Source organism: Schistocerca gregaria, chromosome 2, assembly GCF_023897955.1.
Source record: "Schistocerca gregaria isolate iqSchGreg1 chromosome 2, iqSchGreg1.2, whole genome shotgun sequence".
Lineage (NCBI taxonomy): Eukaryota > Metazoa > Arthropoda > Insecta > Orthoptera > Acrididae > Schistocerca > Schistocerca gregaria.
In genome coordinates this window covers 389,360,271-389,386,638 of record NC_064921.1, presented here as the reverse complement: position 1 = coordinate 389,386,638, position 26,368 = coordinate 389,360,271, and the positions used below count along the sequence as shown (strand labels likewise).

The 26,368-nt window shown below is 39.6% G+C and overlaps 1 protein-coding gene across 21 annotated transcripts in view; it reads left to right on the top strand.

Annotated features, from left to right (window-relative positions):
* Positions 1–26,368, top strand: part of LOC126321101 (zinc finger CCCH domain-containing protein 13-like) — a 229,314-nt gene that overhangs the window by 105,772 nt on the left and 97,174 nt on the right. For all 21 annotated transcript variants that reach the window (XM_049994147.1, XM_049994156.1, XM_049994170.1 and 18 more), the window contains exons 8-9: positions 4,292–4,536; positions 9,310–10,773. In XM_049994147.1, the coding sequence (XP_049850104.1) occupies positions 4,292–4,536; positions 9,310–10,773 (1,709 nt within the window). The remainder of the gene's footprint in view (positions 1–4,291; positions 4,537–9,309; positions 10,774–26,368) is intronic.

Genomic DNA, 26,368 nt, shown 5'->3' with positions numbered 1-26,368 from the left:
AGTAAAACTGTTGTTTTTATTTACTTTTCTGTTTTGCCTAACATTGCAATATCTAGATACGTATTTTCATTGTTCATTCAGTTGATCACAGCGGAGCCTCCAAAATTTGTAGGATGAAGTAGTTCTAACTTCAGAACTGTCTATTGCTTTCACACTTACAAATTCCAATAATGAACAACACAAAGAAACAGTACAAAGCAATGTGTGTCTTCTCTATGAACATAGTTTCTCCATGAATACACAAAAGCTACTCTGAATATTCATCGTCTCTGGTGCATCACTTGTCTCACCACTAGGAAAACCTTTAAGTCCGCCATCCAGATCCCCCACTACTATGAATTAGGTAATACCTATGGCTCTGGGTGATCTGCTTAGGCCAGGTGAGTTGTACAGGAGCAAGATAACTCTGGAACCAGAGAATATGATTTTAGAATAAAATGATTTGTTTGAAAAACATATGATTAAATTAAGGTAACAATGTTCAGAGTGCATAATATTACCAAAAAGAAGTAATCAGGCAGAGAGGATCAACAAAAATATAATTTACATCAAATGTGAGCACTACAGTCACACAAATTCTTTCTTTAAAGCCATGTTACCTCCCTCCCTCCCTCTCTCTCTCTCTCTCTCTCTCTCTCTCTCTCTCTCTCTCTCTCTCTCACACACACACACACACAATTTTTGTGTCTCATAGAGAAGTCGGAAGAGAGTAAAAACTTTTCACAGTGGAGGGAGTACAAGTAATTCAAAACTAGATCTTATTAGTGAATTTTAGTTTTGTGCAAGATTTAATGTATTTTGACTTATGATGTAGTTCTATGAAGCTAAAGAGTGTCATGCATAACACACGAGGGTCACTCCAAAAGAAATGCACACTATTTTTTTTAAATCCATCTTTTATTCTACATGTTTGAAAGTTTTACAGTGTGTAGATACATCCTTTAGGAACAATATTTTTATTTCTCCACATAATTTCCATCCCTCTCAACTGCCTTACGCCATCTTGGAACCAGCGCCTGTATTACCGCATGGTAAAATTCTGGACCAACCTGTTGGAGACACTGTTTGGCAGAATGCACAAGGGAGTCATCATCTTCAAGCCTTGTTCCACGTAGAGAGTCTTTCAGTTTCCCAAAGAGTTGATAGTCACATGGAGCCAGGTCAGGACTGTAAGGTGGGTGTTTCAGTGTTGTCCATCTGAGTTTTGTGATCGCTTCCATGGTTTTTTGACTGTCATGTGGCCGTGCATTGTCATGCTGCAGCAAAACATCTTGGTTTTACTGATGTGGTCGAACACAACTCAATCAAGCTTGAAGTTTCTTCAGTGTCAACACATATATATCGGAATTTATGGTGGTTCCGCTTGGTATTATGTCCACAAGCAAGAGTCCTTTGGAAACGAAAAACACCGTAGCCATAACTTTTCCAGCAGGTGTGGTTTTGAATTTTTTTTCTTGGGTAATTTGCATGATGCCACTCCATTGATTGCCTCTTTGTCTCTAGTGAAAAATGATGAAGCCATGTTTCATCACCTGTCACAATTCTTCCAAGAAATTCATCTCCACCATTCTTGTAGTGTTCCAAAAGTTCACTGCATACCGTTTTTCTTGTTTCTTTGTGAGCCAACTGTTAACATCCTGGGCACCCACATGGCACAAAGCTTTTTTAACTCCCAACACTTTCAGTATTCTGCTAACACATCCTTCCCCTATCCCAACATAGGGTGATAATCCATTCACTGTGATGCGTCTGTCAGCAGTCACCAATTCGTTAACTCTCTGCACATTGTCTGGTGTGTGTGCAGTACGAGGCCTGCCGTTGTGAGGACAATCCTCAATATTGCTGTGCCCGCTTTCATCATGTAACCTGCTTGCCCACTGACTAACTGTACTGCGATCGACAGCAGCATCTCTATACATCTTTTTCAAACTCTTGTCGATGTTTTTCACTGTCTCGTTTTCATAGCACAGGAATTCTATGACAGCACGTTGCTTCTGACAAATGTCAAGTGTAGCAGCCATCTTGAAGACATGCTCTGACGGCACCACTCACAGGAACATGTTGAACTAAGTCTGACAACAAACAAGAAGGATATATCTACACACTGTAAAACTTTCACACATGCTGAATGAAAACAGTCTTTTTACAAAAATAGTGTGCATTTCTTCTGGAGTGACCCTCGTATTTCTGGGTAAATCAACAATTATTGACGTGTTTGTTCTAAGTCATTGTTGGTAAGTGTACAATCACAATGTAAACATAAGTCTTATGAAGTCGTTTGATGGGTGTAATAATTGTTGTAAGTATGTTCCGTACATTTTCCCCCTTCAACACTAGTGTATATTGTCATAATTTGTATTGAATTACCACAATTTTTTAGTGTGTCTATTAGTAAACCTAACATTGACAAAATTTCAATACAGAAAGTTAGCTTTAGGAAACCAGTAGGTTTTATTCCATATTTCTCTCTTGTTCTAATACAAACCATTTTCTTGGGTGTCGTAGCCTCAGTTCTGAAAGTCCACTTGTAATCCATGTAGGATAACAGATCTAGAAATTAAAAAGAAGCACTGAAGTTAACTTAAATTGTTTGGTCACTGTTAAGAAAAGCAATTGCACCAGCCACTATGCAGCCCTGTCTGTGAATGTTGTTCGTGGGCTTGGGATGAGTTGCTGTTCAAAGCATTCTGATTACTGCCAAACAATTGGAAGCTGCTGTGAGTGGATGTGTTATGTGAACTATGAAGAATTGCATACCAGAGGCACCAAAGGGAACTTGAATTTTATTGTCTCCTGTGTATCTGTCTTCTCTCCAGGAAAGACATAATACTACTCGTTGTCTTGATTCAGTGATATGAGTGTATGGTAGGTCTAGGGGGGCTGTGCAGAGGAGGCAGGGATAAGGGAGGCAGGGAAAGGGAGAACTTGTTACTGCACCCATACCTCTTACCAATAGTTTTCAGGTATGATTTCCCACTGAAATTGAGCCAATGCAACACATTTCGCGTAGCTGGCAAACCCAGTGTTGCCCAGATATTCACAGTGGCCAATTTTCTGTTAGAGACAGAAACAAACAAGAACTTTGTTTGTAGTATAATATTTAAAAAAATTTCATGTCCATGTATTTGTGAAAATGCCTTTGAAATTATGAAACAGCTGTACAAAGAAATATGCATAATGTACAAACATAGAAATACAGTCTCTATGGCAATGCATCTTCACAGTTCTGTAGACGGTTATTGTTTTCGTGTACAGCCATTGATACTTCACTGTTGAAAACTGTCAAAAGTGGTGCCAGATGTCAGTGATTTCGTTAACTTGACTCAACTGTAAGAGTGTTGTAGTAGTAAAGGATAAATGTATTAAAACTTCATGCATGATGCAGCATTTTTCATGCATCTCAGTGTTTCTGCCATCATCTCTCTTGAACTGTGAGTCATACACTGATATATTTGTGTAGATACATTCAGTTGCATACGTGGATACTGTCTGCAAAATGTGTTGCAAATTGACATAGTAACAATGAAGTAATAAATTTTGAATTCATGTGAAATGTGGCAGTTTTTCATGTATCTCAGTATTTATGACTTCATAATGCCTGAATTGCATCTGGTAGTATGATATAATTGTGTAGGCACAATTAGTGGCATATGTGGATACTGTCAGCAAAATTTGTTGTTGTGAATAAAGTTAGTAACACGGAAGTAATAAATTTAAATGTGCAAAGTACAAAGACCAGCTAGCACAAGTAAGAATTACAAGTTCAGAAAATTACATAAAGAAGAAGTGGTATCAGACCTCTAAGAGGAACTTAAAATATTAGAAGACTAGTTGACCTAGTAGAAGACTCAGGAGCCTTGTAGAAATGTTGACTTCTAGCCTGTTGTGACATAGTCATCAGCCAAGAAGCATTTATGGGTGTTGATAATGACTAGTCAGTCACAGCGTGTTTTCCCATTAAGAAAATTACAAGAGTGTTTTACAGATATAAACTTCATTGTTACCCAACAGGAGATCCTATTACCACCACCTCACTCCCTGCAGGAAGGGAATTCTTGTTATTAGTGGAACTTTGATGCTGTGACCCCACTCTATTTTATAAATGAAGCTCTGATAACAGTAGGGGTTTTAATTTCATGATGTGAGCTGTGTTGTGATTAACAGTATTTTCTTAATGCAGCATAGATTTAAGCCATGCAGTTACTGTACAAATATTATTTTTTTAAAGCATTACTCATTTTGATGAGAACAGAAATAAATTTTAAAACTGTAATCACCTCATTCTATTCAGGAAAGACTATGACAGAATCCGAGACAAAGACGTTGATCGCAAAAAAGATGACAGGCGACTGGAGGTTCCAAAAGAGCGGACAGTAAGCAGTCTAGAGCGTACAACTGTAAGGACAACCAAGGATGATGTTACTAATTCATGTGGAAGACGTGATGACATCCGTAAACGAGATCCGCCACCACCACCACCTCCGATTTTGGGGCCACTTGATAAACCTGCTTCAGAACGTGATTTTAGTGTTAAAGGTAAGTTAATAATTTTTGTGTTCATTACATTTCAGGTATGCTGACTTACACTAAATCAATTATTATGTACATTATTACTTTAAATTTTTAAAGATTATGTAATTTTTGTTATAAATGTTCTATTCATTTGGCACCAATAATGTTTCCTATTCCTGTCTTATCTTCAATTACCATTTTATCCACCACATATTTTTATTAATGCACAAGGTGTTGCTCCTCAGCTGCAATATACAATTTCTGTGGTGTTTCTAATCATAATTTCAGTTTTGTTTCTTTGATGTATTGGTGGTGTTAGCCCGAAGTAGATGAGTCATTGGGTATTTCATCTGATATTTAGTGGCAACAGGAAAAGTCATTTAGAAACAAAATTAGCCTGAATTATAATTTTTGCATGCATTTGTAGAGGTAACTGAAATTTGTCGGGAGTAATATTGAGTTGAAAGATATTTAGAGAGAGAGAGAGAGAGAGAGAGAGAGAGAGAGAGAGAGAGAGAGAGAGAGAGAGAGAATAACCCCTGTTCTAGCAGTGACAGAATGGCTGCTGTGCTGCACTGACTTCACAGCTGAATCTTACTGCCATGATGAAACAATCATATCTTTGTAAATAAATGTGCAGAGTGAAAGAGTCGTTCTGGAAATGAATCCTAGACTGTGGTAAAGACATTTTCTGCAAGTTCCAGTCTTTCATGATAACTGGTCCAGCAGAGTATGTGGAAGACCTTCTGAGTAATTGGAATATGTAGTAGGAAAGAAATACTGACAGATGAACACAGTAAAGAACAAATGCATTGCACCCAAATGACAATGAAATGGCTTCAAGTTCCAAGTTTTAATGTATCAGGAAGTTTAGCTACAGTGAAGGAGTCATTATGGCACACATTGTTGCTTGCTATCATTTTGTAGGTGGCTGTGTACACGATTTGCTTTTGAATATGTAGTTCTTATTTAAAAATCCCTCAATGCTTTTATAAGTTAATATTTTGAGCTATGTTCAAAGATACAGAAATTTTGAATAATTGTGTCCACGATAATGTTGGTTGAGCTCAGTTGCAGTGTATTAAATTACTCTCAGTAAAGTAAATTTAGTTTTATTTTCCAAAAGTATCATTTATTGCTACTGTGTGTGTAAGATTTGCCGAAGTAAAGAACTGCAGAAGAAGAGTACACTTTGGAATGAACCATTACCATCCATATGATTTGTAGTTTCATATAAGTCAGCACTTTTTTATACTGCAGTTATTCAGTAACTCATTGTGTTCAGTCTCACAAACGAGACACTGGTTTTCGCACTACTGTTATCTTGCCCTGCAATATTTCTCCATTCAGTGTTCTGAACGCCAGTGAAAATTATTTGCATCTCTTTTTTAAACTGTTTTTATGTCACTTGTTTGGAGATGATATGTGACATTCTAATACACAGTACACATGGATTATGGCTATTGGCATAAATTACCGAAAGCTCGTATTCTTACTGTAGTAAATTTTATACATGTCAAGTACAAAGGCAAAAAAATAAATAAAGTGGTATATCTGGTAGAGGGCAAGTTATTTCAAGCAAATGCAGAAGAACAAAGTACCACAAAGAATACAGTAGGAAATGGGATTGTTCTGAGTTTGGTGACAGTTGTTTTACACTCTTACAGTATCAGTCCTCCACAGCAAAAGTAGTGTAATGAAAAAGATGGAAGAAGCTATACGAAGTAAATCCACTAGAAGTTAAGTAACTGGAGATTGGAAGTGTAAGTCAAATAAGATTTGATAGAGAGCATTCTGTGAAGAACTTTCCTTAAGAAATAATTAGATGGAGAATGGCTGCTTAAGTATGATGGTTATAACTTGGGCACATAAGAATGTAAGTAATATCTTTCAAAAACAGTCAAAGAACAAAAATTGAGCAAAAAATTATAGACATACTCAAGAAAGGATGTGAACAATTTTAGTGAATATAAATAAAGGTTCAGCAGAAGTAGCAATATCCTGAAGGTATGAGTCTTCATTCATAAGAAAAGGGAATGGGGAAAAACAGGAAGAAATTACAGAGGTTAATGGCCTGACAACGCACAGGAGGAAATGTCATATAGTGCCGCTCCCACTGAAGTGATATGATGTGACACAACATGTTGCTACAATGGTCCCATGATGCATATCCATGCAACACTCCTATTTCCACTGGAGTGGTAACAGCAAAGCATGCATTATAATTTCTCACAGTGTGATAAAGAATGCTATTTGTACACTCGTTAATGAGCAAGTAGTTACAATGGCATCGATTCCTTTGCATCGCATGAATTAAACCACATTTTGCCTTGGACAAGTAGGTTATTAGAAATAGTGATACTTACAGCTATAAAAATAAAACATTAAAGAAACCACATTCAGTAATTACTGCTCTAAACCAGATTGCTAGACAATGTGAGGAAGAGTTACCAGTAGAAGATTAGTTTGATTTATTATGTTTCAGAAGAATTTACAGATCCAACTACCAATAGTAACAAGCAAAATGGAAAAATGCAGTTAACAAAATTGTGCATGAAAAGAGAAATGCACATGCTAGCTCATATTCTGCCTTTTGTAAGACCTCAGAATTTGCTGTCCTGCCAAGGAACTTAAATACCAGTCTCACGAAATAATTAGCCATTGCATTCCCATTTCTTACTGCTGATGCATATCTTCTTTTTCCATCCAATTTCTTTGACAGATTCAAACACTTTTGCAGTAAATTTGTCTTCAAGTTGGTAACACCTAGAACACAGTATGCTTTAATTACATCAACAGAAAGAACCAATTTCATGTTTGTTGCTCGCCGGAATATATTCCATTTCTTTGACAACATGTTATCAAAAACAGTTACAGATAGTTTCCTGAATGAAACTATTAGCGTAGAAAACAAAAATTGACACAGGCAGTGCATTAACTGAGGTGCAAATATCATGGGGTAACAATATCCACATATATTGCTGGTGGTAGTATCACATACACAAGATATAGAAGAGCAGTGTATTGGCAGAGCTGTCATTTGTTCTCAGGTGGTTCATGTGAAAAGTTCACCAACATGATTATGGCCACATGATGGGAATTAATAGATTTTGAATGCAGAATCGTAGTTGGAGCTAGACACACGGGATATACCATTTCATAAATCATTAGGGAATTCAATATTCCAATATCCACAGAGTCAAGAGTGTGCTGAGAATACCAGATTTCAAGCATTGCCTCTCAACTCAGACAACACAGTGGCCAACGGCCTTCACTTAATGACCGAGAGCAGCGGCTGTTGCTCAGAGTCGACAATGCTAACAGACACCCAACACTTTGTAAAACAACTGCAGAAATCACTGTGCAGGGCATTTGACAAATGTATCCTTCAGGACAGTATGACGAAATTTGGCATTACTGGGCTATGGCAGCAGATGACCGACATGAGTGCCTTTGCTAACAGTACAGTGCCTGCAGCATCTCTCCTGGGCTTGTGACCATATCCGTTAGACCCAAGATGAAGTGAAAACAGTGACCTCCTCAGATGAATCCCAATTTCAGTTGGAAAGAGCTTGTGGTAGGGTTCGGGTGTGATGCAGACTCCATGAAGCCGTGGACCCGAGATATCAACGAGGCATTGTTTGAGCAGATGATGGCTCCTTATAGTGTGGGCTCTGTTTACATGGAATGGACAGGGTCCTCTGGCCCAACTGAACCGACTGAGATCATTTACAGCCATTCACGGACTTCACGTTCCCAAACAGTGATGGAATTTTTATGAATGACAATGTGCCATGACATCGGGCCACAATTTTTTGTGATTGAGTTGAAGAACATTCTGGACAGTTCGATCAGACGGTTTGGCCACTCATCTCACCTGAAATGATCCCCTCAAACATTTTTAGGACATAATCGAAGGGTCAGTTCTTGCACAAAATCCTGCTCCGGGAACACTTTCACAATTATGAATGGCTATAGTGGCAGCATGACTCAGTATTTCTGTAGAGGACTTCCAGTGACTTGTTGAGTCCATTCCACATAGAGTTGCTGCAGCATGCTGCACAAAAGGAGGTCCATTGCGATATTAGGTGGTGTCATATGACTTTTGTCACCTCAGTGTATAGATAACTCTGTCACTGGGTGAAAATATATCTTAATGTAATGTTAACTTAAAATGTGATTGTAACTGACTCATTAACAACTTACAAAACAGAAATTTGATCCATAGTTCCATAGTGTGGCTATAGTGTCACATCAAATATGGTGCAGTATAGCTCATACATGTCAGTGTTGTATCACTGCTGTCCAAGTGTGAACCAGTTCAATCACTTCAGCTACTTTTCTAAGTACTCCAACAGTGTGGATTGCTTCTGAATTGTATCGTAAATTGCGTCATTTGTCATACTACATACCATATTGCCTATGATGTTGCAATTGATACATCTCTTTTTTTATAATGTGAGATAATCTGTGTAAGCAAATTCTATCTCTACGCGCATCGCTTGACCATTCCAGAGGGCAATTAAATTTACATATATATGCAGCATGAAATTAGGAAAGCTATTGAACATGCCAAATATGAAATTACAAACACTATTGCCATGTTATTGACTGATTTTAGAGACTTCTGTTTAGAAATGCTAAAGGTCAACTAGTGTTTGTAAGAAAATTTTGTATTGAGTCCAGTCTAATGTACATTCATATAAATTTCTCTACAATAAAATCAACAATTTTGGAGAAATAACATATCTATTTGTATGATCCCATTTGTAATTACATTTCTGCTTTTCTTTTCAGGTCGAGAGCATGATAATGAAAGGGACAGGATTCGCGTTAGAGATACACGTGATTCAAGAGACTTGAGGGATCGTGACAATAAGGACACCAGTCGTGATGGTAGTGATCTCAGAATTGGTCGTGATCGTGACAGAGATTCAAGAAAGGACCGTGATGAAACTGTCAGAGACCATGACCGTGATAGAGATCGTGAAAGGGAGAGGGATCGTGAACGTGATAGAGAGCGTGACCGTGAGCGAGAAAGGCGAGATCGTGAAAGAGAAAAGGAACGTGACAAAGGTCTCAATAAAGCACGTGAATATGAGCGTGAATTACCATCGCTGTTGTCATTAGCAACACAGCATCCTAATCTTGGAGGGCTTGGTGCAAAAGCAACAACATTACTGAGTGCTAATTTGGAAAGTAGTAAGAGTCTAGACAAAGGCATCGGTGGCCTAGGAGGAGGCCTCGGAAGTCTTGGATTGGATCGAAGTGGTCTGGATAGAGGGGGCCTGGATAGAGGAGGCCTGGATAGGACTGTTCTAGACAGAACTGGTTTGGATAGGAGTGGAGTAGATAGAGGTATATTAGATAGAGGCGGTTTAGATAGAGGTGGTTTAGATAGAGGTGGATTAGATAGGAATGGCTCAGAAAGAGGTGGCTTAGACAGAAGTGGACTTGATCGAGATAGGGAGAGGGACAGAGATCGTGAGAGGGACAGGGATCGTGACCGTAATTCTCTTCGTGGTTCTGATAGAGATAAGGACCGGGAAAGGGACAGGGACAGGGATAGAGATAGGGATAGGGATAGAGACAGGGACAGAGATAGGGACAGGGATAGAGACAGAGACCGAGAAAGGGATAGAGATCGAGATCGAGACCGAGATCGAGATCGTGACAAGGACAGAGAACGTGATCGTGATAGGGAGAGAGACAGGGACCGAGATCGAGATCGTGACAGAGACAAGGACCGAGATCGTGAAAGAGATCGTGACAGAGATCGTGATCGAGGATCAGACAGAGAACGCGATAGAGATCGTGACCGCGAAAGAGATCGTGATAGGGGTTCAGATCGAGCTCTGGCACGTATTGCTGCTGAGAGAGGACTCTCTCGTGGTTCTGACAGTAGAAGTGAACGAGATCGGGATCGGGATCGTGTTGTGGAGCGTGACCGTGACCGCGACCGTGATCGTGACAGGGATCGGGATCGGGATCGAGATCGGGACAGAGACCGAGACCGAGACAGAGATAGAGATCGGGACCGTACTTTTGACAGGTCTGCTGATAGAGACAGAGTTAGCAGCTTTGATAGAGGGGACCACGATAGAGGTGGTGTTGGATTTGAACGTGCAGGGCTCATTGACACTCGAGATAGTCTTGTTGAAAGAGATTATGCACTACCAGCACGTGGTCGTGATGCAGATAACAGGCGACAGGTTTCTGCTGATGATAAGGGCTATGATAGTCCTTTTGATAATCGAAGAGGTTAGTATGATCTTAAAACCTTAAAGAATATTTAGAGTTTTGTGTTGCAGTAGCTTTTGTGACTTTAAAGCACCTTGTAATGTTTTCATTTACCTTTGTGTTTATTTACTAAAATCAGCATTAGCAACGTTAAGAAAGAAGATTAATGCTTGTTGTTCAGTAACACCAGATTTCAACACAGTGTTCACTTACACAATGTCTCTTCTCTCTGGCATTGCAGTATGTTCTGTGCAACTAGCAGTATGGCCTACAAATTGATCAGCTGATTGTTGATAATGTAATCTGCTTCTTGTCTGCAACCCCATCATCCTTCCCACTTTGGTTTGTCTTAGAAGGTTTGACCAGCTGTATTATTCAACAAATCCTCAACATCCCAGTTGTTGCAGCACTTTGCATTAGATATTGTCATCTCTGCTATGTTGTACCCGTTATGCTATGGCTTTCCTCTGATAGTGGCTGGGTTTGTTTTTCTCTTGTAATAAGACTCCTTCTCCAACTTGAGGTCTTTGTCATGATGGGTATCCTCTTACCTCATGTCATTTCTTGGTAGTGAAGGATATTTAATCTCTTTTGAGAGTCTTTCTTCTTTTAGATTCAGGACTGGAGAGAATGATCGTCAGTTTACCAACACTTAGGCAATGGAATAGTTTCAATACCATGGCAAACTCTCCATTTTGGACAAGAAATCATGAGTTTATTGCTGCTTCTATCCATATTAAAATGATCCACAAGCTCTGTTCGTCTATATGGGAGCTTCCAATTACTGAGTATTTATTTTCTACAATGGCCATCACATATAGAATGGCTCCTCATATTCTCTCAGTGGTGCTGCAGAACACGTGTACCTCACTACCTGCTTCGTGTAAATTAATCTTCTTCCATCATATCTCTAGGATTTTCATTGTCTGTTTCTGGTCAGTACCATCCATATTTCTTACTGCCTCCACCATGTTTAAATTTGTTAGTTCACAATGTTCCATTGTATCATCCACTTTGAAATGTTTTGTGTATTTGAATAAAAGGCAATGTAAGGTTGTCAGGCTGCAATGTAGGCTGGCTGCAAAGTCGTTGTTGAATGTTGACTTGTCTAGTAACAGTGACTGAAATTTAATCTTGAGAAAATAACATCTTTCTTCCTTGGCTGACTTGCAACTCTTTTTTACATTCTTGGTGCAGTATGTATCTTGAAATATATGATTTTAGGTTTTGTTTTTATGGGACTGTAAGCTTTCCTGAGTCTTACTTATTCCGGTTGTTTCGAAATCCCATTAACTCTGTATCATGTCAGATATATTTTTAAGATCACTTTGAATGAAGTGGATCGGTGTGCATTCATTAGTGGTGCCTATTCTCTTCCCAGTGAGTATATGGCAAAAAATTGTTGGTAGAAGAACAAATATAATAAAACTGAAAATTTAATTGAATAATGGGAAGTCTAGGTTGAAATACCAACAATATTATAAATAAGATAGATTGCTACTCACTGTAACATTGAGTTGCAACCAGCACAACAAAAAGACTATAACACGCTGAGCTTTCTGTCAAAGCCTTCCTCAGAAAGGAAAACACACACACACACACACACACACACACACACACACACACACACACACACCTCATGCATACGTCACCACTAACTCTGGCCAGAATGCAACTGTGTCACGCTGAGCAGAAGCAGCAATCTGAAGTGAGTTGGGGAAAGAGGAGGAAAGTCATTGCTGCCTTGGAGAGCTCAGAGGAACTAGATGGTGACAGGACAAGGCTGCCAGGCACAGCATCGGGAGGCTGTGGGGGAGGGAGGGAAATTGGGAGTGGGAAGTGGGATGCGGGGAGTGGGAAATAGGAAAGCAGAGGAGCAGAGAAGGGGAAAAACTTGGGGGGGGGGGGGGGGGGCTGAGAGCGGCACACAGTGAGACTGAGGAGACGAATTGGGAGGAGGTAATAGTGCAGAAAGGATGGAAACTGTTGAGTGGAGGGTGTGGGGACAGTAGGTTACTGTTGGTTGAGGCTTGGATGATTTCGGGAGTGGAGAATGTGTTTTAAGGGTAATTCCCACCTGCACATTTCAGAAAAGCTGCCAGACTGTGACCAAGAGCCAAGTGTTGTGCCAGTCTGCAACTCAGCATGAAGTTTTAATTGGTCACTTGAAAGAATCTTCCAGTAGTAATAGATCTCACTAAGTGTTTCAGTAGGAAGGTCTTCCAGCACTTCTCATGGATTCACTAGCCTTAGTTCTGCACTGTAGCACAAGTTGTTACATTGTTGTTTGATGAGTGACTTTGTTAGAACATTCAAAGGCTGTAATTGTTACTTGAGTGTTATTCTATCACCATATCATGTTGAAGTGGACCCTTCTTCATGCAGAGGATGAACTGAGGGCTGATTCAGTGGTTGCTACTGCAAAAGTTATGTTTTCAGTGACATTCAGTTCTTAGGTCTCTATAATCTAGTGATTGATGAAACTTGATTGGCTTCCTATATTCAAAATAGCAAGTGTCAGTCTACTGGTTGGTCCTAATAATCTCACTTGGGCGGTATGTAAATATATAAAGTGAAAGCTGTTGTCACAAATGGATACTTGATGTTCACCTTTACATTTTGTTTGGATGTCTTTTTCGTTGTAAAACATGCTCTTTATTATGGCCACATGTAAGGCATAGCAAACATTGCTTAGTTTTCTTTAGTTTGTTAGTTTGTCCAGTCTGGCTTTTAATCTTTTTGTTTCTTTTCCGTGAACTTGCTTTACATGTAGAACAAGTGTCACATGTACAGGAATTCCTAGAGATGGAATATCTCCCCATGTTTCATGTGGCAATAATAACTTCAATCTCTCTCTCTCTCTCTCTCTCTCTCTCTCTCTCTCTCTCCCTCCCTCCCTCCCTCCGTCCCTCCTCCCTCCCTCCCTCACTCCCCCCTCCTCCCTCTTCTTTTTTAAAGGACACATTAAACAAATAAGATTACCTTCAAGTTTATTTTGCCTTTGCACATAGATAATCCAGTACCTACAAATTTCCTCAGGGAATGCTCACAGCAGTTTAGGCTTTAGCATTCTGCCCTGAGTGTCTGTGCCAGTGGTTCCCAACCTTTCTGAGACCATTACTCCTGAATGAAACCAGGTGTTAGCTAGTACATCTCCTCCCCCTCTTTTTCCTTCTCCATCATCAACACTAGTGCCCAACTAATAACGGAAAAAAGAATTTTCTTTGAATATGTTTACTTTTAAAATGATGAAAGATAACTGATATTTAGTTTTTGTTGGCATTTTATTAAAAGATGAAGGAATAAGATAATTGGCACTGCTTCTTGCTAACAACCACCTATTATAGAATCGTCTAGCAATTCTCAGTGCATCATGGGTGCCCCCTATAAATCCTCCTGAGATGAAAAAGCTTGGAGAGAGGGAATTTTTATTACAAATTATCTCACTGTATTGTGAGTTTCCACAATTGTTGACTCTACAATTGAAAATAAAAACAAAAGACCATTGGCAATTACCAAAATAGTAGAGTTGAAGAGAATCAGTATTTTACACATAACATACAAGTGGGAGTGCAATAAAATAATAAAAAATTCAGAGCTCACAGGTTCTTTCACAGATGATCTATATGTTCCCACAATGTGGTACTTTAATGACCTTTCATTAGAGGACTGAGTAGATTTTCTCATAACTGTGTTTTCTTTTAATGTGAGTGCAAAGTAATTTTAACAAGTTGGGTTGTTTTGGGAGGAGAGCAAACAGAGAGGCAATTGGTCTCATCGAATTAGGGAAGGATGAGGAAGGAGTTGGCTGTGTCTTTTGAAAGGAACCATCCCGACATTTACCTGGAGCGATTTAGGGAAATCACGGAAAACATAAATCGCAATGGCCGGACGTGTGATTGAACTGTCGTCCTCCCGAATGCGAGTCCAGTGTGCTAACCACTGTGCTGCCTCACTCGGTTTTAACAGATTATTAAAGCTGTGACTGCCCATTCAGAGAAAGTAGATGTAAATCATCACATCCTGAGTGTAATATTTCCTTAAGGCAGTTTTTCATTGATATATTTGTCCCGAAATTTCAGTCATTCCTTGAACCAGTGTATTCTTTTCATTTTCATATTTACACACACTACAGTGGAAGAATGCTTTGCCTGCGTTGGTAGCCATTCATAGTAGTGTCAAAATACATAGTTTTAAACTGCCTGGAAGTACGAGGGTTGCCCAGAAAGTAATGCACTGCATTTTGCTTTCTTCAACAATTCTGTATTGAATATAATGAGAATTAAACACAGGGAAGAATTGTGTTTTATGTACACACCCTATTTTTCCACGTAATCCCCATCCCATTCTATGGCCTTCCTCCACTGTGAAACAAGGGCGTGTGCGCTGTTGGTACCAATCCTTGTCCTGGTGGCAGAGCCAGTGCTTCACTGTGTGAATCACCTCCTCATCATCCTCAAAATGTCTTCCAAGAATGGCATCCTTTAAAGGCTCAAACAAGTGGAAGTCTGAGAGTGCTAAGTCAGGGCTGTAGAGTGATTGGGGCAACACTGTCCAACCCTGTTTTTGTAATGTTTTCAGGAATCCTTAGACTTGTGTGGGGCTGAATGTTATCATGTTACAGCAAAACATCTCCTGGGTTGCTGTGAAGCCAAAGTTGCTGGAAGCACATCTCGATTCGGGAGGACGACGGTTCAATCCTGTCTCCGGTCATCCTGATTTAGGTTTTCCGTTATTTCCCTAAAATTGCTTCAGGCAAATGCCGGGATGGTTCCTTTGAAAGGGCATGGCCGATTTCCTTCCCCATCCTTCCCTCAGCCGAGCTTGCGCTCCATCTCTAATGACCTTGTTTGTCGACGGGACGTTAAACACTAAGCACCTCCTCCTCCTCAAGTTTTGTTTGTGCATTGACATATGCTTCTGAATTAATGGTACCACCTCCTGGCATCACATCAGTGAGGATCACCTTCACAGTCCCAGAAAATGGTGACCATGACTTTACTGGTGGAAGCAGTTGGTTGGAATTTTTTCTTCTGTGGGGAATGGAATGGTGCCATTCCATCGACTGTCATTTTGTTTGGGGGCTAAAAATGGTAAACAAAGGTTTCATCATCTTTCACAATCTAAGACAGGAAGGCCTCCCCCTCAGTTTCAAAATGTTGCAACAAATCGAGACAAATGTTTTTTCTGTGCGATTTGTGATCTACTGTTAAGACACCTCAGGACCCATCTTGCACACACTTTTGAATACCCAAGAGTGCAGATAATTGCATTCACACTTCCTTTGCTGATTGACAGATGCAGTGTCAACTACCGAGTCATAATGTGTCTGTCCTCACAAAGGACAACATCAGCTCGCTGCAACATCTCAGGTGTGACAGCAGTGGATGGTCTCCCTGACCGCTGCAGATCATGGATGCCAAACCGCCTTCTGATGACCTCACCCTCTGTGTCCAGTGACTTACTGTAACTCTGTTGACATTAGATTCTCCATAGACTTTGCACAAGTGTCTTTGAATATTTCCCACAGTTTCTTTCTCTGCCATTTTGAATCTGTCTTGCAGCTACACTATGTCAGAAGTGATGAAACCTTGGCGTGCTTGCACAGGAGACTTCAAATAATACATACACAACATTTCACGTTCATAGCCTTGTTTTTGTGGGAGAAAAAATGTGGTGCATTACTTTCTGGGCAACCCTCATAGATGATTATTGTTGGCTCATTTTCCTCATTCACCAAAAGGATTTTCCTTTGCTGAGGAGGAACGTACAGCTGTTGCTGTTGTACTTGTGTCATCTATTTATCCGTACCATTGAAATCACATTTTGTGGGCCCATTCGAAAGTTTCCCATTTTGCTTCTGGAGTATACATGCCAGATGACTCACCTTGCTATGTGTCGATAAATTGTGTGCAATTATTGTTTCTCATACAGTCTTTAAATGATAAAATTATTCTTGGCAGCATAAATGTTCATACAAAGACAATTTGCTTAAGACTAAAGCCTGCGTCACCTAGGATGATGATTCTGCACATAGAGGCGAAGCAGAAAGGAAGTGTGTGTGTGGGGGGGGGGGTTGAGAACTGCGCATGCACAGCAGCAGAGAATGGGCAGAGAAAGTCTTTGTTGCTGAACTGCACTGCTGTGGATAACAGTCAGGCTTGTGTACATTGTATTATATGTTCAAATCTATGAGGGGAATAATAAATATTAAAACCAATTGTGATCAGTTGTCATGAGAGAAATATTAATTCACGTCCATTGCCCCACAGTGACCACTATGGTCGCAGGTTTGAATCTTGCCTCGGGCACGGATTTGCGTGATTTCCTCAGACTTTAAGTCCCGTAGTGCTCAGAGCCATGTGTGTGTGTGTGTGTGTGTGTGTGTGTGTGTGTGTGTGTGTGTGTGTGTGTGTGTGTGCGTGTGTGCATTTGATGATAGTTGAGTGTAATCACTGCGTGTAATAAAGAATTTGTGGTAGAAAAGACTAATGTAAAAGACTGTTGTAAAAATGGTCAGTAAGTTGTCATTTTTTAATTGTTAATGGTCATTGTGAATGTGAACTAGCATGTTCAATATTATTACAGTGAGAGACCGCATTTATTAACCATTGAACAAGCAAACAATTAACCATCATCTGCAGATAACTCCAGGGTACCTGACTGATAACATCAAAAACCACCGATATCTCAACAAGTAACAGTTACTGTCATTTTAGGGCCTTTTCCAGATCATGTCTTGAAAATGACAGAAGTTTACAACATGGTGGGAGAAGTTTACTTCTCCTTGGCCAATATGTTGAACATTATAGTCGGCATAATTAAAAGGATGCAAGGTCCTAATCAAAAAGGCCAGGAAGTGCAACTGATATGTCGACAAACACATTTTTTAAACCACAAGTCTTTAAAACTAAGAAATAGTATTACTTTGTTCCAAAGTCTACATCGTAATACCATCATCACTTCTATTTGAGTCTGTTTCCGGACAAAATTTACTATGATAGGTTCAAGGCTTATATCCATAATCATTTTCCTGTCAGATTCTTCTTTCTGAAGCTTTTCAGCATGTCATACAGGCTGTGCCCATGCTACATGTGGGATGTTGTCGTTGCCTCATTGTCTATTGCCTCATACACAAGCAATTCACTATATGTTATCTTGAATGTCCCCCCCCCTCTCCCCCCTCACATGTATCCTTAAAGCCCTTTGCCCAAATTAATTCCTTGGTGCTACAATGATAGTGACATGAGGGTAAACGCAAAACTGTGTGATCCCATTCACGTGCAAGGAAGTCAAGTTTGTACGTTCTGTCACATGACTTGTACAGTATAAATTAACGAGCTGCAGGAGATTGGCATGAGTCTGGTTTATACGGTACTTAATATTTTTATTTTTAAGCTGGGGAAAAATATCCGCTTTTCTGGTGTTTGTACTCGATGTTTTCTCTATAAGAGTTGAATTGTAGCTGGCAATGACTGACTTCAAAGCAAGATATGATAAGAATTGTGTATCATGTCACGAAACTGACATAATTTGTTGCCGAATGGTAATCACTGCTGTTTTTCTTGCGTGTAAATACAAGTTTATTCACAGAAATAAAACCAGAAGTAGAGTCAGCATGCAAAATAATTATCTGAGAACCTATCCTTATGAGAACTTTAAAACCACTGGTATCATCACTCATTTTCCAGCAGACTTTATGGAATGGTTCTAATTGACACATGTTTCATCAAGGTAATACGCTGTTGAACTACCTCCTCCTCTTGTATCATGAATCTTTATGTGGGATATATATAGTTCATGCTGTACATAGGTCACTTCTGTGAACTAAAAAATCTCTTCTTAAGATATTTGAAACCAATATCTTTTAAAATGCTTTACCTTGACAAAGCACTAACCATTGAAGCCTGCATAACTGTAACACATTTTTGTTATGTTAGGCATCCATCATTCACTTGGAGCACTTTAAAATGTCGTCGTTAAAACTATCCATTTGTGTTACAGGTTCCTTACGATTTTGATGCTTTCCAGATGACACAAAACCAACTGTTTCTGTGGTTCCTACAGCTCTGACACTTTCGTTTACATTTATCTTTACAGTTCTCTTGCCAACACCACATGGTTCTGGAGTATGTTCTTGTGCTTTCCAATCACAACAGTAGGAGACCTGCTTTTAAATTCGCATTCGAAAAAGTTATAAATGCGGTAAATAATCCACCTTGCCTGCTTGTGAAGCACGTCACAATTATTGCCGTCACCTGACTTTTCTTTTAATCACACATTTACAAGATACACATTCACAACTATACTGCTGCAGCATGTAGAAACGAGATTCCCGCTCTCTAGCTGTAACTCTCTGCTAGCTGCTCAGAAAGAGAATGAATATTATTTGCCGCCAGTGGCTAATGAAGGGGGATGTGCAGAATGGCTGAAACTTGGGCCGCCGCCTTACATGACACGAACAATAGTACATAATTATTACATTGTCATATGCTAAGAAAGGGTACTTGTGAAACTCCAGCTTTCGTGTAGTGGGTGTTTTTGGGAGCAAGTGCAGTTTTTTGATGCTATTTTAGGTAATCGCAACTGGGATATACAGCTAGGCAATAATTTTTCCAAGGCAGAATGAGGTGCACGATAGGTTGTGGGCCCTACATTGACTTGTCTTAAGAACTACTAGTTTGTACTACATCAGGTTTCTTACTTGCACCTACAGTATTTTTACTAAATAATGTAGAAAATTACTTTTGAATAAACATTAATTGTCAGATTTCAATATTAGATCAGTGTATCACACAGCTTTGCTGAGTTAATACAATCAGGGGTTTCATACAGTCCAGTAGGCAGCTGCATTCATTTGACGCATGTGTAGGGGGGCCGAACCACCTGTTTCTGGTGAAACTTATCCACTTTCTGATCTGTTACCTAGACAGGCATGTTTGTTGACAGATCATTCTGGACAGACATACGACAGTCTGTTTGTCTGCTGCCCAAGCAGTTCCCACCCCACTTCTGACATAGTGGCACTGTCAGATGTGTGCCAAGTGACCACACCACCTCCTCTCATAGTGATGGGTGCGCTCACATATGCAATTTTGCTCATTGAACAGAGGCCTCTTCTGTCAAGATCAACAATTTTCCTAAATTTTCTAGTGCCGGATTTCATATCGATGAAATGGTATGTTCTACCCACAACACTAAAGCAATAACAAAGCTATAAATGTGTTATGTTACACACACACACACACACACACACACACACACACACACACACACACACACACACACACACACACACACAATGTTCCATAAATCCTATAATGCAGAATAGTTTTCAGAGATTTGGACAGAGACGAGTTAAACATGAACAGGTAGAAGCAACAACTACTGGTTTTTCCTGCTAATAATAAACTACAACTAGTTGTAATTTACTGATATGGATAATTATGGGATCAAATTTTAGATTAGCTTTGTTGTATGTGTATATTAACTGTAAAACAGTTTCTAGGGAAAAACCAATGTTCTCTGTCCTGTTCTTCTCTGTTGCTATTTTTATATAATACTTAAAACAAAGTATTTACTTGACACAGGCCACTGACAGTGTCAAGATCTGTGTGATAGAAACATCAGAGTTATACAAAACATATATAAAGGAGTCCAAATACTCTGATAGATTGTGAAAGTAGTGGCTAATCAGACATTCCTGTACATTATTCTTGAATATGTGGTTATTTATATTCTGTTGTTTGCTGTCTATTGACAGCCTATTGTAGACTTTTGCAGCATAGTTTAGAACTGCATTCTGACTCCTAGGTAACGAAGTGTACTCTGCTTTTACTGTTAGTATTGTGGTTGTAAATTGCAGAGTTCATCCTAAATTCACTTGTGTAATTAACCACAAACCCTACTTCAGAGTATATGTTGGGCTTTTAAGTGTACGAACACCTAGGTTTCTGAAGAGGCTTCTGAAAGACTTTTGGTGATAAAGTTTACACAACATTCTGCTCGCGCACTTCTGCAGAATAATTCTTTTTTGACCTTAATGCTCCAGAAGATTATGCCCTAGGTCAATATTGATTGAAAGTATGATATAAATCCTACGTTCAGATCAACACAATGAGGGAGATTTCCTAATCGAAAAGCAGGCAAAAGGGAACTTTTTATTAATTTATTTGTGTCCTGAGATGGCTTGAGTTTATTATCCATCTTGATGTGTAGAAACTTCACATACAGCATCACATCCAATGTACATCCATTTCTCTCTACTTCTGTTGCCAGTAAGTCATTCTTATTTGTTTGGAGTGACATAACATAAATTTTTGTAACAGCCCTTTTACATGAGTGACTTTCTCATTTCAATCAACACTCTTGGAAAGTGAGTCTACTGCGGCACCCCGCAATTTAATTCTTGTACTGAGTCTTGCCTATTGAATCACCATTTTCATTTACAGATCAGGACCATAACTGTGTGTCTTGTGAGAGCTGTCTGTTGTGCAGTTTTTCACATGAATGGTAAAAGGGAGGTTAAGAGGGACCATCCTTTTTTCTAAAAAATCTAAATATGGTAACAGAATGTAAGAACAAGCAATGCTAATAGACTATGTTATTCATAGCGGATGTATAGTAAATTCTCCATACCATTGGGAACTGTATGAGTAGCAAAAGTGTTCTCCATCAAGACATCTGTATCCATTTCCTCTCAGAATAATTGGATGTTAAAAAACTGTGTGTACATAATTATGTAGTGCTTTTTGTATGACAAAAATGTCATAGGTACGTTGATGCCCATCTATGGTCTGTGAAGGTCTTGACACTAGCAGTATTTGGAGACGGTGGACGGACTGCTTTATGATGAAAATTGTTTACTGATTTTGCTGAAAATATCATCCATTTATATGAATACAGTTGTAGCAACTGCATGTCAATCTGTAGTAATAAACAGCTATCCTGGATCCAGTTTCAGTTTGCCTTTAGAACGGCTTTACAGGAGCAACAGGAGTTTAATTTTCATTATGGCATGTAAATAGTGTCCAAATCCAAAAATTTAAAATGCTTAAATAATCTACTCATTAAGAGGTATAATCTTATGTGGAAGGTTGAGCTCAGTAAGACAAGTATTACAGTTATAAATTATGGTATGTTTTGAGACAGCATAACTTAGAGCATGCAAGTATCCAGACAATATTCATCCATTATTTGAGAATGAAAGCACTTGGTGACTTGCAACAAACTTTACACACAATTTCAAACCTATACAAAACTTTTTTCTCACTTACAGCCCCAGCAGAATCATGAAAGGAAAAATGTTTATCACTTACTACAGTGTCACTGTTCATGCAGTAAAATTGTCAAATCAGGCATGACATTTTAATTTAGCTCTTTTTTGCTGGTACTGTAATTGCAAGACACATTGCTTACAGTATCCACATATAGCACTGAATGTACCTGCAAAATTATATCATTGTACGACACATGGTTCAGGAGGCATAAATATTGAGATGCATGGAAAACTAGATTTTGCTTAAAACAAAGTGCAAATTACCCATAATATAGTGACCCAGTGTTCGATAATGAGAACAATTATTGACTTCCAACAATCTTTAAACATAATTTCAAACCTATTCTGAACATATTCTGGGTTACATGCTTAACTTCAAATATTTAAAGCATTAACCCTTGAGTGCATGCCCCTGTGTATAAATGGTGCCAACGACAAATAACATTGTCTTGTTCCTCCAGTGGTGCTACACAATTGCAAGCCAATACCTATCCCTTCATTATTGTGTCAACTAACACAATGCTAAGTTGTTCTGCCATAATCATATATTCAATTGAACTGCAGAAATATAAATAAACAGCAAGCTAGATGAGAAATCATGTACAGTCGATGCAAGAAAATGACCCAGATTCCAAACTAGCGGCACAGTTCCAGAGTGAGGTAGCTGTCTGTGAGATAATTAGCAATCAAATAAATGGTCGGCCGTGAACTGATGCAACTGCGCAGTTCAATGCTTTGAGTGTGTCATTACTGTGAGGTAACACTTGTACACAGCATCAAAGTGATATAATGAATGTTTATTTTATTATTGTTTAATTAAGCAGTGATTTAGCTCATATAATGTCAGTCTATTTTATTACTGTTTAATTAAACTCTGATTTTGCTCAAACATGTTTACTGTGGTAACTTAAAGATGGCTACACTTTACAAGTGTCTGAAGTAAGCCACAAGCCCGCTTGTGACATAAAAAATGGTGTGCCCACTGGAGGGTAACTCATTTGTAAAGTAAGCATAAATTTGAAGTTGTTTTATACCTGGGAGTTTGATTGTGCAAAGAATCCAGACTTTTCTGGTGATTGTCTAACACATTCAAACTAATCTGGAATTTCATGAATAATAGCTACAGCTACAGCTTCAGCTCTTATGGAGTGTCTGCCAATGTTTCAAGCACCAAACACTTCACCTCTCCCCACAGAAAGAAATCCATAGGTGTATCTCCTCCGAACACAGAAAATTTTTGTATGTATAATATTTTATTCCCTAGATGCTGTGTATAGTATCAAACATATCCTGTGATCTTGCTTTCTTTTTAAATGGCAAATAACATCAAAAATTGTTTTTCTCATTTAATAAGACTGACATTTTTTTTACTGTTGAAACCATTTTTCTTAGTCATCTATTTACCTTCTTATTTATCAAGAGTGCCGTTTTTTTGTGCAGGCATTGTAAAACATAAGTGCCTCTCTCCTTTCATATATTTTGTCTCTTTTTTTATACGAGAGAACATTTGTAAGAAAAATACAGAGCCCTCATTCAACTTTCACACTGTGTCATAAAAACAAAGCAAACAACAAAATAAAGATAAAGGAAACACAAAAGCATGAATTTCATGAATGTAATTGGTATGAGCTTGGTGAGAATAGGTTAACTTCCCATATTAGCAGACAACATCACAGTCTCCTCTCTGCAGAGTACTCAAAATTTTAAAACACTTCAGCTTTGGAAGTAATTTAACAACTGTAAATGCTATATTCTCTTTTCTCTGTGAGATACTCGATGAGTGAAACAAAAGGTTTCAAATGCTAGCCATAGTTTTTTTTATTTAACTAAGACGTTTGATTGTGTTGATCACAAACTATTGCTCCAGAAGTTGGACAATTACGGAATACGAGGAGTAGCTCACAATTGGTTCACCTCTTACTTTAACAACAGACAGCAAAAGGTCATTATTCACAGTGTGGCAAATGGCTGTGATGTGGGGTCTGAGTGGGGTACGGTCAAATGGGGGATGCTCCAGGGATCAGTGTAGGGGCCACTCGGGTACCTTATTTATATAAATGATATACCCTATAATATTGCGGATAACTCTAAAATATTTCTGTTTGCTGATGACACTAGCTTGGTAGCAAAGGATATTGTGTGCAACAATGGCTCAGTTTCATAGTGCAATTCATGACATAAATTCATCACCTGTAGAAAATAAACTTACGCTAAATCACAGTAAGACTTAGTTTTTAAAGTTTCTAACACACGATTAAAAAAAGTCCAATGCTTTAATTTCACAGAATGGGCATGTGAATTAGTGAAACTGAACAGTTCAAATTTCTAGGTATTCAGATAGATAGTAACCTTTCATGGAAAGCCCTCATTCAGGAACTTGTTCAGAGGCTTAATGCTGCTATTTTTACCATTAGAATAGTATAAGAAGTAAGTAATTGTTCGGCATAGTCTACTTTGCCTATTTTCATTCCATATAGCAGAAATGCTGAGTCGCGATATACACAACAAAAAGATTCACACAATTGTAGCATTTGGCCATGAAGGCCTTCGTCAACAGTAGACACACACACACACACACACACACACACACACACACACACACACACACACACACACACGCACATGCAAATGCAACTTGCACACACGTCTGCAGTCTCAGAGAACTGAAACCACGCTGTGAGCAGCAGCAGCGCCAGTGCATGATGGGAGTGGCGACTGGGTGGGGGTAAGGAGGAGGCTGGGGCGGGGAGGGTGAGGGATAGTGTGGTGGGAGTGGCAGACAGTGAAGTGTTGCAGTTTAGACGGAGGGCAGGAGAGATGGTGCAGAGGGGGGGGGGGGGGGGTAAGTAGCGGAAAGGAAAAGAAATTAAAAGACGGTGTGGCGGTGCAATGACGGCTGTGTGGTGCTGGAATGGGAACAGGGTAGGGGCTGGATAGCTGAGGACCGTGACTAACGAAGGTTGACGCCAGGAGGGTTACGGGAATGTAGGATGTATTGCAGGGAAAGTACCCACCTGTGCAATTAAGAAAAGCTGTGTTGGTGGGAAGGATCCATCTGGCACAGGCTGTGAAACAGTCATTGAGATGAGGGATATCATGTTTGGCAGCATGTTCAGCAACGTAAGCCTTAGTACCACAGAAACATCAGTCCTTTCCAAAGGCCTCACCTTTTGCCCCACTCCCAAATTCAACCATGCAGAACTAGTTAAAGACCTTCTCTCCTTCTCCCGGTCCCTACAGTGGAAACACATTTTCGCCACCAACCCGACCAGTTAGACTCAACCAATATTGAACCTTGCCTAACTCAGTTCACTCCTCTATCCAACCGTGATCCCCCCCACTGCCTCCAAACCACCCCTTGTTAACTTTACAGAATTTCTTAACCTTGAACCTTGCCTCACCATCATTCCCCAAATCCCTCAACATGCAAACTAACCTTATATCCACAGAAAGAACCACAGTCCACCATCGAAAAACTGATCCTGACCTTATAATCCTACCTGCACACAAAAGCTCCACCACTCTTGATTTGAACCGCAAGGATTATGTGGCAGAAGGACTTCGTCAGCTGTCAGATACTTCCACCTACAAACCATGCCACAGTGATCCCATTCCAATAATCCAGCAGGATCTCCAGTCACTACTCAAATCCTCAGGCCCATCCCAGAGCCCTTCCCCAGAGTCCATCTCTCTACTTACCCCTACCACTCCCCATACTCCCACCTTCTACATGCTTCCTAAAGTCCATAAACCCAACCACCCAGGACGCCCCCTTGTGGCCGGTTACTGTGCCCGCAATGAGAGAATCTCTGCTCTCGTAGACCAACACCTTCAACTTATTACACGTAACCTATCCTCCTCTATAAAAGATACCTACCATTTCCTCAATCGACTCTCCACAGTTCATGTCCCTTTACCGCACAGTCCACTGCTCGTCCCTTTGATGCCACCTCCTTTTCACTCACATTCCTAATGCCCATTGCCTTACTGCTATCGAACACTACCTTTCCAGATGCCCTATGGATTTCAAACCAACAACCTCCTTCCTAGTCTCCATGACCAACTATATCCTCACCCACAATTACTTCTCCTTTGAAGGCATTACCTACAAACAAATTCGCGGTACGGCTATTGGCACCCGCATGGCACCATCCTATGCTAACCTATTCATAGGCCATCTAGAGGAATCCTTCTTAAAAATCCAGAATCCTAAACCCCCCACCTGGTTCAGACTCATTGATGACATCTTTGCTACCTGGATTGAAGGTGAGGACACCTTATTCACATTCCTCCAGAACCTCAACAACTTCTCTCCCATTTGCTTCACCTGGTCCTACT